General features: G+C 41.9%; 1 protein-coding gene across 2 annotated transcripts in view; it reads left to right on the plus strand.

Moving 5' to 3' along the window:
* PGS1 (phosphatidylglycerophosphate synthase 1) overlaps positions 1-2246 on the plus strand; it is a 45964-nt gene extending 43718 nt beyond the window's left edge. For both annotated transcript variants that reach the window (XM_063456355.1, XM_063456356.1), the window contains one exon: positions 1816-2246. Coding sequence is in view for 1 of the 2 variants with exons in the window: in XM_063456356.1 (XP_063312426.1) it covers positions 1816-1824 (9 nt within the window). In the remaining variant the exon portion in view is untranslated. The remainder of the gene's footprint in view (positions 1-1815) is intronic.
* Positions 2247-18811: the final 16565 nt, after the last annotated feature.

The raw sequence follows: 18811 nt of genomic DNA on the forward strand, positions 1-18811 counted from the left end.
ATAAACACAGGTTACTGGCTATGGGAGGATAATGTATAATAAACACAGGTTACTGGCTATGGAGGGGATAATGTATAATAAACACAGGTTACTGGCTATGGGAGGATAATGTATAATAAACACAGGTTACTGGCTATGGGGGGATAATGTATAATAAACACAGGTTACTGGCTATGGGGGATAATGTATAATAAACACAGGTTACTGGCTATGGGGGGGATAATGTATAATAAACACAGGTTACTGGCTATAGGGGATAATGTATAATAAACACAGGTTACTGGCTATGGGAGGATAATGTATAATAAACACAGGTTACTGGCTATGGGGGGATAATGTATAATAAACACAGGTTACTGGCTATGGGGGATAATGTATAATAAACACAGGTTACTGGCTATGGAGGATAATGTATAATAAACACAGGTTACTGGCTATGGAGGATAATGTATAATAAACACAAACACACAAAAATTAATACAAAAAAAATAAAAATTAAAAAGAATGCAGCTTCAGAATTAATCTAAATTGTATGCTGTCTAGGAGGTGGGAGGGTCTGCTGCTGATTGGCTGGAATGTGTCTGCTGACTGTGAGGTACAGGGTCAAAGTTTACTCAATGATGACGAATAGGGGGCGGACCGAACATCGCATATGTTCGCCGTCCGTGGTGAACAAGCTATGTTCGCTGGGAACTATTCGCCAGCGAACCATTCGGGACATCACTACCCGGCACGTTTCTTTTAAAATTCCTACTTGTTTTTTCTCCATGTTTAATCCTTCTTTTTCTTCTGTTGCAGTCAAGGCGCATTACATGGGTTTTATTCAGAACAAGAATTCTTGGGACATTTACATGTCTTTGGATTTTACCTGCATGCCCGCACCGTGCACCTCTGTAGTGGTTATAGTGCCAGGAGTGTCCTGAATACCCCACCCACAATAAGTGGTCAAACCATTTAAGAAATTGGACAATGAGCTGGCCCTTCAGGCCTTAGCTCAGTAAAACCAAGGGAAGCTCCTCTCAGGACTCCAGGTAAATTGTCAAACCATTTTTCAATTGTTTGACTACTTACTGTGGGAGAGTGCCAAGGTACTCCTGGCACCATAACTACTACAGCAGGACAGTTAGGTTAATCATACTGGGTGTCAGTGATAGACGTAGAACACCAGCTGACACAGCCAACCATTGACGTCCCTTCGCTGACACTCAGCTAGTCACAGCCGCCCCTTCGATTCTCAAGCATCAGCTGACACTTTGAGCTAAGATTTAATAAATGTATTAAATTGTTATTTTTGGATGTGGTAGTAGGTAACTACATCAGCTGTCCAGTAGACGTGGTAGAGGTAAACTGGCTGGTATTTCATTGTAATCTTACATTATAAACGAGTCATACATTGGGTAGATACACTTGTTTTTTTGCCTTCATTTTTCATGAGCTGAACTCAAAGATCTAAGACCTTTTCTATGTACACGAAAGGCCTATTTCTCTCCAATATTGTTCACAAATCTGTCTAAATCTGTGTTAGTGAGCACTTTTCCTTTGCCGAGATAATCCATCTCAAAAAGTGTTTTGTTTATAATTTTGTTCAGTGTAGAAGAAATCCTTAGCCTTTTGTCAGTTTTATAATCGTATTCTTCCCTATTTTAACTTGTTTCTGATTGTTTCCTGTAATAACGTGCTGCTAGCATCTTCCAGCACCGATATCTAACTCATTGTAAAATAATAAACCTCCGTGACTAATACACAGTCTTTAGAGAGTTGAGAGAGTTTAATATTATCCCACCTTTAAATGAATATGTTGTTTTGTGTCTCCAGGCTGCATGAGAACAGATTTCAATGAAACCGGAGTTGTGATTCACTTGAAAGGACCAGCAATGCTTCCACCACAGCTCAGCTCTCAGACTTTCTTCCAATCAGTGACGCAGTATGGGACCATATTCCTATTTGTTTGTTGGAGGTAGGGCTCCACTCTACAAACCAGACTGTTCTGAGCTTTCTAGGTTTTCAATTAATTTATGGAAGTGAGCATGATGAAGATGGACAACCTGGAACGAAAAAGCCCTGGGTCTGCATGTCCCAGACATCCTGCGTCAGAAATGAATTATGTTTGGTACTTTCCTTCCTCCTATTCAGCATTTCAAGGGGCTCTCTGACACTGCACCTGTCCCCGAAGCAAGCTATTTAATTCCGTGTGCAAAGATTTTATGTATAACAAAATAAAACTACAATACACTATAAATACATTATTTCTGAGTTTAGCATCATTTTCTGATTTATGCCTTGGGATTTATTCCAGCACGTGTGCAAGTCGCAGCGCTACCAGCACAACTCATGTCATGGGTGTTAAATATTGTCACCTAAATCTCTTGATATCTACATCTAGAGGCAGTCTGATACACAAACACATTTCTGGATTTCAAAGCATAATATATAATTTTAAAGCAGGTGTGTCAAACTATGACCTCTCCCCCTAGGTGTTGCTGAACTACAACTGCCATAATTCTCTGGCCATCTATTATTTTTAGAGATTTCTGGGAGTTGTTCCAACATCCGGGGACCAGCTTTGTTGGTCTTCCACGGCCGATCTGTCTGCGGTATGAATTGTGACGCGGCAGACAGCCACAGAAATCTATTTTCATTGTTATTTATATAGTGACTTGTAGGTGGGATTGTTTCTGTGTGAAGGAGAGAAATCATTTCTACGTTTATTACTCTCATATTGGCTTCATTTCATTTATTCCATTTCTGCAAAATCCTAAAAACTGAAAAGGAAACAAATTGTTACAGTTGGCCACACGAATCGTGTTTATTGATGGAGAACGCTCAGGTCTGAACGCTGACATTTACTTTGTCCTTAGTTGGAAGCAGTCCTAACCTGACGGAGAACGCGTTACTGTGCTCACATTGCGATAATGCCCGCAGTCATTGCCAATACTGCCAGACAAAGCCGGGTTAAATGCGGCTTCTGACCAACCATCACTGGCCGTGCTCAGGGACAGAGCGCCACTTCCTGCTAACAGTTTTCTTTGAAGAATTTTTTTGCAGCACTATTTTTATTATTACCTCAGGAAACTATTACAAAACTGATTAAAAGGAGCAAAATCTAAATATTAAAGCATCCAAAACAGGATCTCCGCAGAGATTAATGAGCAGATTATTAAGTAAAGTAAAAGCAAGCAGCGAATGGAGACTTCTTTTAATTCATGTTTGAATGTGCTGAGGCTGCGCACGTTTGTCGGATAACGTGAATTATTGACGACTGTCCTCAGGCTGTTGGATGGACCGTCTGTCACATAACGAGATCCAGCAGTTACTCGTGGTGTATCCATGGTGATATAATAAGGAAGTGTGGAGGAAGCCCAATCTCTGGCCCGTCACATTTATTACGCAGATAATTTAGAGCACAGTGAGCTGCCAACGTAATGTCTCTCCTTCCCTGTAAAACAATCTATTTTAGTCGCTGTGTGTGGCCTGCCAGCCGCCGCCTTTCTAAATCTGCCTGGACAAGCTTAGAGCCTTTTACATCAAGTCATCGGCATCACTGCCAAGCTCTCAGCATGTCTTCCAGTAAGTCACACAAACAGGTTCTACGTAACACGGCCTGTCAGCTAAGGAATCCATTACCAAAAGTGCAATTTTATTTTTAGATAAATGGTTCACTAATTATTGCTTTGATGTGTCCTTATTTCTAAACTGCATACCTTTTTGGAACGGTTAGTATTCTAGGTATGAGGATGGGAATATATATATATATGTATATGTATATATTTATTTTTTTCAAGCAGCGGCACCCAAGGCTGGGTTTATTTGCCCCCCCAAAAAAATAAAAAATAAAAACCTAACCTCTCAACTTGTGTACTTATTGAATGTACCATTGCATTTGCCTTGCCAGTAATAAAAATAGAATTGTTGTATGACGTAAACAAACACTATCGCCATTATCTCTCAGCCCATCACCTGGTTCTGCCATTGTTTTAATGAGAGTACGGTGCACACCCTGTAAACCTCGGTCTAGCTGGCATTTATATGACATGTAGGTCAGCTTTCACTAGTAGTTTCATTCATGAAACAAAAATGTATTCTATTACTCAGAAAGCGAATAGCGAATTGCCAAGTAGCTGCAGAAGCTCTGATGTGAAATATGAATTAGTCTTATTAATCAATGTTACCTTTCCCTATTGCGGTCTTATAAGAGGCTATATCACTTGATACCAAGTGTTAGCTAATAAAATAAAGGGACAGCTTGTTGGAGTTATCTTGTTAGTGTTTCTAGAGATTTCTGATATGAGTTGGTTATCTTCCCCATAACATGTTCTTTCATATATATAGAAGGCGTTATGCCTGAAATTGTGGGAGGGATTTCATGCCTATTTAAACCCTGCGTTCCCCCCACTCACCTGTCTGCGACGATTTCGGAAATTCCTCTTCCGGGTGTCGCAGACCTCTGACGTCATTTCCGCCTCGACACGAGTACGCGTTCGTCAGCGTTCAGCAAGTTTTCCAATCGTGAGTACTTTTCAAACGCAGTTCGGACTTTACATTTACTTTCACGCTTCGGCTTTGGCCCACCTTGTGGCATCCTCGGCGGTCTGTGTCTCTTGGTGTTTCTGATAACACATGTTTTTATTGTGTATTGACTCGTGTTTGTTGCGTGCCGGCACATCCTGCAGTGCTGTGCGGGTTGAAGGTGTTCTTTCACTGTGCAATTGTGTTTGCGTGGTTGTGCTGCTGTGCTGTGCAGGGTACACCGTCGTGGGTTGGAGTGCTGTCGTGCACTCGTTCATGCCGCACCTTTGCCGCGCTGTGATTTTTAGTGCTGCACACGTCCCAACTGTCTTGGATTTTGTAAGATATATATATGGGGACAGGGCACAAATAGGATGACATTACAGGATAAATGATAGCCCTCCGAGGGCACTTATTCCAATCACATGGAGAACGTCCCTGAAATTAAGGGCCTTATTCACTAAATAACGACCAAAATAACCACGTTACAAAAGTGCAGCATTTGATCTTGTGTTTGCGTATGGATGTAAATCAGCTGTCAGTTCGCACTAATTTACCATTTTACTAACCCCTTCGTGTTTGTGCAGCATGTAATGAATTCTGGGAGAGGAAAAGGGGACATCATTAAAATATTCATTTGAAGCCAATTGTCTCAGCGAAATTGCAACTTCAAATGTATCGCAGAACCTCCGTGAGTCCTTTTTAATTGGAATTTACCAAACATTAAAAACAATATAGAAACAGAGCTAGAGTCTGTTTTCAGCAATATTTCGCTTTTCCATCCATTGACGTCTTAACGACATGGAGTACAGTCCCTCCTATTCAGCTTAGTCCTAGCAGTTTTTGTACTGCCATCCTTGGTTTGGGCAAAACCCTTCTAAAATGCCGCCAGCTTGGGAGAGGTATTACCCCGTCAGGGCCCCACACACAACCCCGACTGTCTTAGAGCGGAACTGAACTAACACAGGTCTACCGCGACCAACTCTTATGCACTACGACCACGCACACATGAACGGCACTGAATCACATCACCCAGCCTCAGCATTCACGATGGCACAGAACCCCTACCCCATGGCAATCAACTGAACCACTAGTCCTCACCTTCATTTAATTAAACCATGCTGTATTTAAATCGTTGTTTGCATTTTATAACACAAAGTGTCCTATCAACCTTTATGCCATACCGAATTTTTATTCCTGGAATGGTCAGTCTTACACTGGCATTGTATGTTACCACATTCTTCGCATGAAAAAATAAAGTTAAAAAAAAAAAAAATCAAATAAATAATTAAATGAATAAATTTTTTGCTAATTTAATAATGGTCATTATATTGATATTATATCCCTGATGTTCACGTACGCACACATACGCAGATATAAACACTGATGTACTGATATGCAGTGACGCGTATTGATGGTTACAGTAATTTGCCAGCTCGCTGGTTATGGCTGAATTTTTGGATAATTGGCTATTCTGACTTTCTTTAACCTGCTCATCGTTGTGAGGGTCTTTTGAAGCGATGTATGTACACAGCAAACGAAGCATTGTCTGTTCCAGCCCTAATTCATCCTCAGTCAGCACGGCAATTTGCGTTACGTGTAAAACCCGGCGTACTCCTACGCAGACAAGCACTTGCGTTATTGGACAAATGCGTCTACTTTCATATTGCAGTTCTGGGGAGTGAGCCTCGGCTAAGGCACGTACGCATTTTACAATACTACGAACATATATGTATTACGACAACTGATATACACGTTTTATTCGTATTGCATTTCGACTCCAGGCCACGGTCTGGCACCACGAGCCCCGAGGGCCACACATACGATCATACACGCATTCTAGTTCATACGTCCCGACCATCCGGACCCCACACGCTCGCTGGGCACTCCAGTTTCGCTCAGAACGTTCGATCCTACCTCATCGCTACCCACGTTTCGCTCTGTAGCATGTCCTCTCTCACTACCCGACCTTCCATCTTAGTTAGCAACTGCTGGCTGTTAGGTTCCTAGGTGTCCACTAGTTGTTATTCCCTCTGGCTTCTTCGCCATAGGTTAGTGGTCCCGCGAGGCCAACACCCATCCTCGTACTCGGAGGTACTATGCCCCTCGGGCCAAATCATAGTTAGTCGCCTCGCATTGTGGCATAGAGAGGGCCTCATCCGTCACTCCCATTCTATCTTATGTTTAACTGTCACCGAGAGGCCGACACCCCGCCACCTCATTCAGTGGCCACGCTACCCCCTCGCCCCAACGCATAGATAGAGCCTCTCAAGCCGCTTGGCAACTAGCAGGGCCTCACCTGTCACCAACCTAGTGTAATCGTTTCGCCGCATCGCGGCACTAGCTAGTCAGCCAGCACGCACGCACTCACGCTCGCGCTCCTAGTAAGCTGGGGGGGGGGGGGCGGCACACCCCAGACCCGTCAAGCATAGTCACTATGTTTTAGATCCCTTAACCGCTTCAGGTATCCTAGCGCTTTATTTCCCGCCTTAGGTTCGATTGTGCGTTACATACTCCTACATTGATGCAAAACGGTATTTCAGACCTATCGTACTCGGCTACTCCGGTGCTTTCTATACGTTATCTCTTACGGGCAATGGGTCTGCTAGACGCTTAGTGCTAAGCTGTTCGAGGATACCTGTGTATATATGGTTGTATGTATTTATATTTACATATATATGTTACCCCAACCTGTCGCTCGCTGGCGATCCTTAGGTACCACGTACACTACATGCCCAGTCCAAGCTTGGAGACTCCAAGACCAGCGGTTCCTCCAACAACGTGTTTCGGGCATCTCTTGCTTTTATTCAGTCGAATTGGTATGTTGGGTCTCACGTTGCCCTCCGCATTGCACGTCGTACAGATTTGGCCTCGTATCGGACCATCGTCGGGTCCTCCAGGCGCTGACGTGACGTACAGTGACCGCTTCCGGACTCATGTATCACGGATATACCGTTTATTTGTTCACAACGTTTTTGGCGGCACTTTGGTATGCTGTGTTCTCAATTACCGTTTATCGACTCATACTATCACTCAGTTTTCACGTCGGCGTCGCTTATACGAGCTATACAGGACAAGATTTAGCGATCCGATCGGACCGGGTGAACGGAATTCCCACCTGTTTCATATCGTACACCGAGGCTTCACTCCGCCTCCATTTTTGGCCAAACTAATATTATTCGAATCCTTATCTGCTAATTAGGGACTTGTCTGCACGCCCGACATTCACGGGGTCCTCCATGCGCAGTCAATTCATTCGTCACGCATTTGTTGTCGTCCACGCTTCTCTTTATGTAAGCTTAAGTAGCTCATCGGGAGTTACTTTCGGTCATGCTGGATGTTCAGATTCAAGGCGTAACACCTCATGCATCCTGTAGTTCAATCCTTTACGTTCTCATGCCTACCAAGTAACCGCTATAGGGTACTTGCTATACGAACACATATCGTCTTCAAATTTTGTCAAAGCTCCTCTTCAGGTTCCTCTCTCGTGCAAACATTTCCCTACGGTGGGTCACGGTTTTGCATTCTATTCTTCGTTTCACGTCACGGCAGTTTCTTCAGGCGCCTGTTATAGTCCTTTTTCGCTATGGTTTAATGCAGGTAATCGCACGTGTTCGGTCAGGTTAATCACTTTTCCACAAGAGGTTATACCCTGCCACGCTTAGATGGTACAAGTCCACATGGCCTAAATCGTAGGTAGGGCTTCTCTCAAACACAGGGCTACTGGCACGGCCTCAACTCTTACGGGATAGTCCTTATCTTCACCTATTGGTTCCCATTAGCTAGCAGCTCTACTACACGAGAAAGCTCAATGAGCTTCTGAGTTTTGCATAATTTAAACCTATTACGTTTCCTTCCTCCTCACAGCACGCTACAAGAAATAGCTCCAGGTATCATATTATCTTTAATAAACACTAACCCTGACGTCTCAAGTTCCCCTGCAGTTTCCTCCGCTTTAGCCACTTCCGAAGTCCTGATGTCGGACCTTGCTTAAACGTAACGGTTGAGATAAAAGAACACGCAGTCCAGATTTCCTCCGCAGGTCAAAAAAGGTTTCAATCATGCCTGTAGCTAGAGCCTATGCAGGTAAGATTTGTCCACTAATACTAAGCAAACGTACTCTACGGCTTTCGATATGTGTAAGTATTGTATGTGGTTTCAAGATGCTAAATGCGTTCCGATTATAATGGTTGCACGTACAATTTTTGCCACATCTCTCAAACAGTTCATGCTATACATTCGCTCCTTGTTTGTTAGTCTTGGCCTCAATCCAAAGTTCCTTCTCGGTACATTCATTCCGTGTTAGGGCCGCCACAGCAGCCTCAAGTCATCCAGTTCCAACTCTTCTTGTAGAGAAGATGGGTCGCTGGTAGTCCTCGGCATACAACCGGTTCATTCCAAATCCAGAAAGAAATCAGGCTCGCTTTCTATAATATGTCTAAGTGATTTGTTATGTCTAATAAATGTCACACACTTTTTGGCCCTCTTTTGCAGGCCTAACCTCACGTCGGTTTCGGCACACCTCAACCGACTCTCATATATTAAAATTACACACAGTTTTAATGTGCGCCCCTTCCATAATCCCGTACACAAATATATATATATATATATATATATATATATATCTGCTTCCTTGATCCCAGGGATGGCTGTGTACACAGATATTTGGCGTACCAATGTCTTTATTGATCTGAGCTAGGATTTTTTAACATTTTGCTCTTCTTTTTTGCACTTTATGTTAACGTAGTCATTTAGGTTTTTTCGTTTCTTATTTATCCAGTTAGGGATTTAATAAAATTAAATTTTTTGTTTTTAGGTATCAAGGCACTAAGCCTCCTATTGGATTAGCCGCTTTCATCAGGGTAGTAGGATTCGTACTGGTCTTGCTCTTCGTTAGTCCGTTCTAATCTTCCTTATTATCTTCACGTTGGGTTATGCCCTAATTACCCTACAACCATTCCAATTTTGGTGAAAGTTCTTTCTCTCACGGTCTTTGTATATTTCCTGAGCCAGGATTTAGTTGGTGTCTGCTTCCATTGACCGTATTGCTTTCTGATGCCTCTTTTAAACTGAACCTGTCATGGCAGTTTTACCTTAATCTATTTCTTTAGGAGCTGGATATTAATACATTCTCTGCCGCCATGACAGAGGGATTGCAGTCTCTTTCTCAGTTCGCCAATGCTTGCAAACCCTTCCATTAGTAGGCTGCCCCTCTCCAATGACATCATCACATTGTCAGAACAGAGTGACATCACACCGCTGGCTGTGCTAAAGAGCAAGTACACTAGCTGTGGTGTGTTTAGACGGTTTCTCCTGCTGTCCCCGTCAGCCACACACAGTGACAGAAAGACCATATTTGTTTTTAATCATTATTTCGAAACATTTCCAATACGATGTAGAAATATATTATTTCCCATTTGCAGTAAAGTGTCTTGCGTCATGACAGGTACACTTACCGTCTACGGAGATTTCATGAAAGCGCCTGGACTGGTTCAGACATCGGCTTTCTGTTTCTCACTAATAACATTTCTGGATTTTATTTGCTGTGAGATTTAATATGTTAACAATTGCCTATAATTCACCAGACAAAATAGTCAGTTTGGGGGAATAAACTCTTTTAACCCAGCCAACGTGGAGAATTAGTTTGCAGCTTGACTGCTTTGTGTTAAGCAGTGCACACTGTCAGCTGATCACCATTTAGTGAATAAGCCCCACGTGACTATTGCTCAGCTGTCATTGTTATACCAGGAACCAGATGATCTTTGCTGTAAGAACCACTTCACATTTTCCAAAATCCCTCCTGCTATGGTTTTCATAGAACGTCCTGGGTTTTAAATTGTGTTCGTTATTACACACAAACTAAATATAAAGTTTCAAAATGACTCATTTCACCATTAAATAGAAAAAAAGAAAATGTTGGCATATACAGCCTGCAGCACGGTCTGGTGATTGTGCCAAGCGAGCATACTAGCAGTTCATTTACATCTGTGTCTCTGATAGGGCTGATAAGTTTGTCGGGATTAATAAAGTCTAATTTAAAGCGGCGAGGAAGCAGATTCAGAGGCAGTATTATCCCTCAGGCTGGTGACCGCGGTACTCCTTTAACATGTTAGCACCTTGCTGGACTGGACCTGTCACTGAGGTCCTTCATTAAGTGACAAATTTCAACAAACAGAAAATGGGAGCAACGTGTCTGTCTAATATACCGCCTTAGATCCATCCTGCTTGTTTTCCTGCCCGCAGTTACGTCAGATGGTTTAAGATCTCGCTATTATCGCCATCTTTTCCCGGAAACATGTTTGAGCATCTCGTTAAATTCTCCACAGATCCTGCTTCCTCCAGGTTCCGTGGCAGAAACTCTAATTTTTACAGTTAAAAAGAAATTAAAATCAATCTCTTCCAAGTGAGTCTTTTTATTTTTGAAAGCGAGGAATGCTCGCTGCCGTAAAACCGAACTCTTTGTTCTCTCCAGCCGTGTTCTTGGGAACCATTATAGAAATCACGTCCATTAACCCCTTAAGGACACATGACATGTGTGACATGTCATGATTCTCTTTTATTCCAGAGGTTTGGTCCTTAAGGGGTTAAACAAGAATTCATGTTACGGCGCTAAGTGTCACTTTTATGGACTTACTTATAATTTTGTTTCTTTCAGATATGTGCGTTATCCCGGACACACTGTATTCACCAAACGCAGAATCGGAACATATTACACAAAACAGCAGAGCTGTGACTATAGCGGAGTTGGAGATATTGTTCAGATCAGCTGTTTTTGCCGAAATTTAGTGAATACATGGGATGCTATGGACGGTAATTACTGTCACTGAAGCCCGGCTTAGATTGATGGGAGTTACAGCTCACAGTATCGTTTAGTAGCCCATAATCCTAGCTTTCTCCTAACTCTATGAAGGGCAGTGTAACAATGCTGCTCTCTTTCGGCAACACTCGGATGTTGTAACTGTGCTGGAGAAATGAATCTGCCGTGTGTACTGTGCTTGAATGTTTCTGTGCGGCCTTCCCAGGTTATCGTGTTTCTGTGCGCAAGCTCAACCAACCACAGAGATCTCGTGAGAAATTCAATGAAATGTTACAACTCTTCCGCAATCCTGGTGTCACAGCATACAGCGTTGACAATCAGGGCATTGCAGATATCCTGTGTTTGGACACGATCATATTGCAATGTGCGGCACTTTCAAAATATCCCAGGCTTTCTCACGCCCTTACTTTACAGAGAAAAATCTCTGTATTCGCTATCTTATATGTTAATGTTAAACTGACACTCCAGACCACTAAAGTACTTTATAAAAATATATTTTACTAAAAGTGTTGATTTCAATAGAAATGTACACATTTATAAATGAACCTTGTTACACCCCTGTGGCTGTCAATCAGAAACCTGGTCCTGTTACTTCCTGGTTTGGTTAGCTCCGTGGAGCTAAACTCAAGATACAGCGATTGCCCAAAGACTTCTGATAGAGCTGTATTGAGAAGTCTGTGATTGGACCGCTACAGAAAGACTGGGCGGGGCTAGAAGGGGAGGGCTTACAAAGGCAGCAAACAAGAGATCTACAGCTTTTACAAGCTAATATTTCATGTTTGTTCAAAAAAAGCCATGCAAAACAAATTTATATGCATATTTATTGGAGGGCATCATTTTCTAGTAGATTCATTAAAGGAAAAAATTATTAAAATGAAGAGATCAGCTTCGGTGAGTCAGAAACCTTAAGAAATACAATTAAAAAAAATAAAGCTGTTTGTTTTCAGGAAACATGCCTGGATGATAAGAACCCCCCATGTTCGTTTGTATTCTAGCAGCAGAAAGTTAGGGCAAAATACAATAAATTGTTATTGTTTAAAACGGCTCAATATTCATATAGTATTTGATACTTTGTGTCTCTGTGATGATATTTTTTTAAGAAAAGGCATATTAGTTGTACTTCCCTCTACTCTAATGTAAAGTGCTGAGTATACCAGTAACAGCTATATAAATATAATATACATACACTGTATACCTACTGACCCTACTGTACCTCCCTCTACTGTAATGTAACCTGTAAAGTGCTGAGTACACCTGTTAGCGCTATATAAATATAATATACATACACTGTATACCTACTGACCCTACTGTACCTCCCTCTACTGTAATGTAACCTGTAAAGTGCTGAGTACACCTGTTAGCGCTATATAAATATAATATACATACACTGTATACCTACTGACCCTACTGTACCTCCCTCTACTGTAATGTAACCTGTAAAGTGCTGAGTACACCTGTTAGTGCTATATAAATAAAATATACATACACTGTATACCTACTGCACTTACTGTACCTCCCTCTACTGTAATGTAACCTGTAAAGTGCAGAGTACACCTGTTAGCGCGATATAAATAAAATATACATACACTGTATACCTACTGCACTTACTGTACCTCCCTCTACTGTAATGTAACCTGTAAAGTGCTGAGTACACCTGTTAACGCTATATAAATATAATATACATACACTGTATACCTACTGCACTTACTGTACCTCCCTCTACTGTAATGTAACCTGTAACGTGCTGAGTACACCTGTTAGCATTATATAAATATAATATACATACACTGTATACCTACTGCACTTACTGTACCTCCCTCTACTGTAATGTAACCTGTAAAGTGCTGAGTACACCTGTTAGCGCTATATAAATAAAATATACATACACTGTATACCTACTGCACTTACTGTACCTCCCTCTACTGTAATGTAACCTGTAAAGTGCAGAGTACACCTGTTAGCGCGATATAAATAAAATATACATACACTGTATACCTACTGCACTTACTGTACCTCCCTCTACTGTAATGTAACCTGTAAAGTGCTGAGTACACCTGTTAACGCTATATAAATATAATATACATACACTGTATACCTACTGCACTTACTGTACCTCCCTCTACTGTAATGTAACCTGTAACGTGCTGAGTACACCTGTTAGCATTATATAAATATAATATACATACACTGTATACCTACTGCACTTACTGTACCTCCCTCTACTGTAATGTAACCTGTAAAATGCTGAGTACACCTGCTAGTGCTATATAAATATAATATACATACACTGTATACCTACTGCACTTACTGTACCTCCCTCTACTGTAATATAACCTGTAAAGTGCTGATGTAACGGACCGTTTCACTTACAAGAGGATAAAACCCAGTTTAGGCGATATCCCCCTTTCCAGATGCACAGGCAGCTACTGCAAACACCATTCTCCCGACTGGAACCACACGAACACTGGAACAGCTGAACAAGAAAAGCAGACATCGGCTTACACTCTTGGCAGTCAGCATACAATCCCATTCCCCCAAAGACCGAGACGACACATCGCTTTGAGGGTTAAGCAAGAACTCTAGACTGGGACACCCAGTCTGGCTTTTATTACAAACAAGTACATACAGGACACTCCCAGGGGGAGGATGAATTTAACCAATCACATGGATGTACCTCCCCCACATTTCCTCCCCTTAGATTAGCACTTAACATAATTATACCGTACACCCTTTTCCCCAATTCCTGGATGTACCCCAAATACATATGCTACACCTCCAAAACAGGTATCCCCTGATAGCCCTTATTCAGGGGGACAACATATCCAAGAATCAGGTCATTCGGATGAATGGTTCGGGAGATATGAGGTTCCAAAGATTTGACCGACCGCATGGGTAAAGTATCCGAAAACAGTTCCATGCATTTTGGCCCTGCGGTCGGTCACAAACAAGGGAATGAAAACAGACGAATTGCCTGTGTTATAGAGCCTGGAGAGGGTTTGAATGAATTCCCTTGTTTGTGGGGTTCTTTCTACCGAACGGCTGGTCATTCGGTAGTTTTTATACGAATTTCTGGAAGTATGGAGGTCTCAGCGGTGTTTGCCTAGTCAAGTGTCCGATTTTAGTTCCAGACACTCGACGGCAAAACACCGCTGTTCGGTAGTTTAAGATGGCCGCCGCCACGTGTTTGTTTCCCGAATGGCGGCCACCCAGAAGACAAAGAATACATTACACTGATTGCCAATTACCCGTTTGCAACATTGTTGCAAACGGTAATTGGAGGCACACTTAGTCCTGGGTGGTCTGGTTGTTCGGTAGTTTCCTCAATACAATGAATGGAGTGATTCTACCGAACAATCAGATGAATGCTGCATACATATCCCAGGATAAACTGCATACAAAAATACATACATGACATTAAAGTATTAAAGGCAGGATTACTGTACTACGCTCCACAGTCTTAAAGGTACAGTATCCCAAAAGTCCCCATAGATCCACGGATGGCCCTTAAAGGCCCAGTAGCAGTAATATACATTATTACATGCCCAAATATAGTTTTTCCAGTACAATATGTCCAGGGGCCATAGTCGCAGGGCAGGAGGCTAGCAGCCAGGCCTCTCCAGTTCACAGTGGCGAAGCTGGTTTCGCCACAGCTGAGTACACCTGCTAGTGCTATATAAATATAATATACATACACTGTATACCTACTGCACTTATTGTACCTCCCTCTACTGTAATGTAACCTGTAAAGTGCTGAGTACACCAGTTAGCGCTATATAAATAAATATACGTACACTGTATACCTACTGCACTTACTGTACCTCCCTCTACTGTAATGTAACCTGTAAAGTGCTGAGTACACCTGTTAGTGCTATATAAATAAAATATACATACACTGTATACCTACTGCACTTACTGTACCTCCCTCTACTGTAATGTAACCTGTAAAGTGCTCAGTACACCTGTTAGCGCTATATAAATAAAATATACATACACTGTATACCTACTGCACTTACTGTACCTCCCTCTACTGTAATGTAACCTGTAACGTGCTGAGTACACCTGTTAGCATTATATAAATATAATATACATACACTGTATACCTACTGCACTTACTGTACCTCCCTCTACTGTAATGTAACCTGTAAAGTGCTGAGTACACCTGTTAGCGCTATATAAATAAAATATACGTACACTGTATACCTACTACACTTACTGTACCTCCCTCTACTGTAATATAACCTGTAAAGTGCTGAGTACACCTGTTAGCGCTATATAAATAAAATATACATACACTGTATACCTACTGCACTTACTGTACCTCCCTCTACTGTAATGTAACCTGTAAAGTGCTGAGTACACCAGTTAGCGCTATATAAATAAATATACGTACACTGTATACCTACTGCACTCACTGTACCTCCCTCTACTGTAATGTAACCTGTAAAGTGCTGAGTACACCTGTTAGCGCTATATAAATAAAATATACATACACTGTATACCTACTGCACTTACTGTACCTCCCTCTACTGTAATATAACCTGTAAAGTGCTGAGTACACCTGTTAGTGCTATATAAATAAAATATACATTCACTGTATACCTACTGCACTTACTGTACCTCCCTCTACTGTAATGTAACCTGTACAGTGCTGAGTACACCTGTTAGCGCTATATAAATAAAATATACGTACACTGTATACCTACTGCACTTACTGTACCTCCCTCTACTGTAATGTAACCTGTAAAGTGCTGAGTACACCTGTTAGCGCTATATAAATAAAATATACATACACTGTATACTTACTGCACTTACTGTACCTCCCTCTACTGTAATGTAACCTGTAAAGAGCTGAGTACACCTGTTAGAGCTATATAAATATAATATACATACACTGTATACCTACTGCACTTACTGTACCTCCCTCTACTGTAATGTAACATGTAAAGTGCTGAGTACACCTGTTAGCGCTATATAAATAAAATATACGTACACTGTATACCTACTGCACTTACTGTACCTCCCTCTACTGTAATGTAACCTGTAAAGTGCTGAGTACACCTGTTAGCGCTATATAAATAATATATACATACACTGTATACCTACTGCACTTACTGTACCTCCCTCTACTGTAATGTAACATGTAAAGTGCTGAGTACACCTGTTAGCGCTATATAAATAAAATATACATATACTGTATACCTACTGCACTTACTGTACCTCCCTCTACTGCAATGTAACCTGTAACGTGCCGAGTCCACCTGTTAGCGCTATATAAATAAAATATACATACACTGTATACCTACTGCACTTACTGTACCACCCTCTAATGTAATGTAACCTGTAAAGTGCTGAGTACACCTGCTAGTGCTATATAAATATAATATACATACACTGTATACCTACTACACTTACTGTACCTCCCTCTACTGTAATGTAACCTGTAAAGTGCTGAGTACACCTGTTAGCGCTATATAAATAAAATATACATACACTGTATACCTACTGCACTTACTGTACCTCCCTCTACTGTAATGTAACCTGTAAAGTGCTGAGTACACCTGTTAGCGCTATATAAATAAAATATACATACACTGTATACCTACTACACTTACTGTACCTCCCTCTACTGTAATATAACCTGTAAAGTGCTGAGTACACCTGTTAGCGCTATATAAATAAAATATACATACACTGTATACCTACTGCACTTACTGTACCTCCCTCTACTGTAATGTAACCTGTAAAGTGCTGAGTACACCTGTTAGCGCTATATAAATAATATATACATACACTGTATACCTACTGCACTTACTGTACCTCCCTCTACTGTAATGTAACCTGTAAAGTGCTGAGTACACCTGTTAGCGCTATATAAATATAATATACATACACTGTATACCTACTGCACTCACTGTACCTCCCTCTACTGTAATGTAACCTGTAAAGTGCTGAGTACACCTGTTAGCGCTATATAAATAAAATATACATACACTGTATACCTACTGCACTTACTGTACCTCCCTCTACTGTAATGTAAGCTGTAAAGTGCTGAGTACACCTGTTAGCGCTATATAAATATAATATACATACACTGTATACCTACTGCACTTACTGTACAGACAGGGGACATCCTTACACCATAACCTTATAGCTGCAGTTATAATACACTGTGTGCGGGGAGACAGGGGACCTCCTTACACCATAACCTTATAGCTGCAGTTATAATACACTGTGTGCGGGGAGACAGGGGACCTCCGTACACCATAACCTTATAGCTTCAGTTATCATACACTGTGTGGGGAGACAGGGGACCTCCTTACACCATAACCTAATAGCTGCAGTTATAATACACTGTGTGCGGGGAGACAGGGGACCTCCTTACACCATAACCTTATAGCTGCAGTTATAATACACTGTGTGCGGGGAGACAGGGGACCTCCTTACACCATAACCTTATAGCTGCAGTTATAATACACTGTGTGCGGGGAGACAGGGGACCTCCTTACACCATAACCTTATAGCTGCAGTTATAATACACTGTGTGTGGGGAGTTACACCATAACCTTATAGCTGCAGTTATAATACACTGTGTGAGGGGAGACAGGGGACCTCCTTACACCATAACCTTATAGCTGCAGTTATAATACACTGTGTGCGGGGAGACAGGGGACCTCCTTACACCATAACCGTATAGCTGCAGTTATAATACACTGTGTGGGGAGACAGGGGACCACCTTACACCATAACCTTATAGCTTCAGTTATAATACACTGTGTGCGGGGAGACAGGGGACCTCCTTATACCATAACCTTATAGCTGCAGTTATAATACACTGTGTGCTGGGAGACAGGGGACCTCCTTACACCATAACCTTATAGCTGCAGTTATAATACACTGTGTGCTGGAGACAGGGGACCTCCTTACACCATAACCTTATAGCTGCAGTTATAATACACTTTGTGCAGGGAGACAGGGGACCTCCTTACACCATAACCTTATAGCTGCAGTTATAATACACTTTGTGCAGGGAGACAGGGGACCTCCTTACACCATAACCTTATAGCTGCAGTTATAATGCACTGTGTGCGGGGAGACGGGGGATCTCCTTACACCATAACCTTATAGCTGCAGTTATAATACACTGTGTGCGGGGAGACACGGGACCCCCTTACGCCATAACCTGATAGCTAGAGTTATAATACACTGTGTGCAGGGAGACAGGGGACCTCCTTACACCATTACCTTATAGCTGCAGTTATAATACACTGTGCGGGGAGACAGGGGACCTCCTTACACCATAACCTTATCGCTACAGTTATAATACACTGTGTGCGGGGAGACAGGGGACCTCCTTACACCATAACCTTATAGCTACAGTTATAATACACTGTGTGCGGGGAGACAGGGGACCTCCTTACACCATAACCTTATAGCTGCAGTTATAATACACTGTGTGCGGAGAGACAGGGGACCTCCTTACACCATAAC

Source organism: Pelobates fuscus, chromosome 5, assembly GCF_036172605.1.
Source record: "Pelobates fuscus isolate aPelFus1 chromosome 5, aPelFus1.pri, whole genome shotgun sequence".
NCBI lineage: Eukaryota > Metazoa > Chordata > Amphibia > Anura > Pelobatidae > Pelobates > Pelobates fuscus.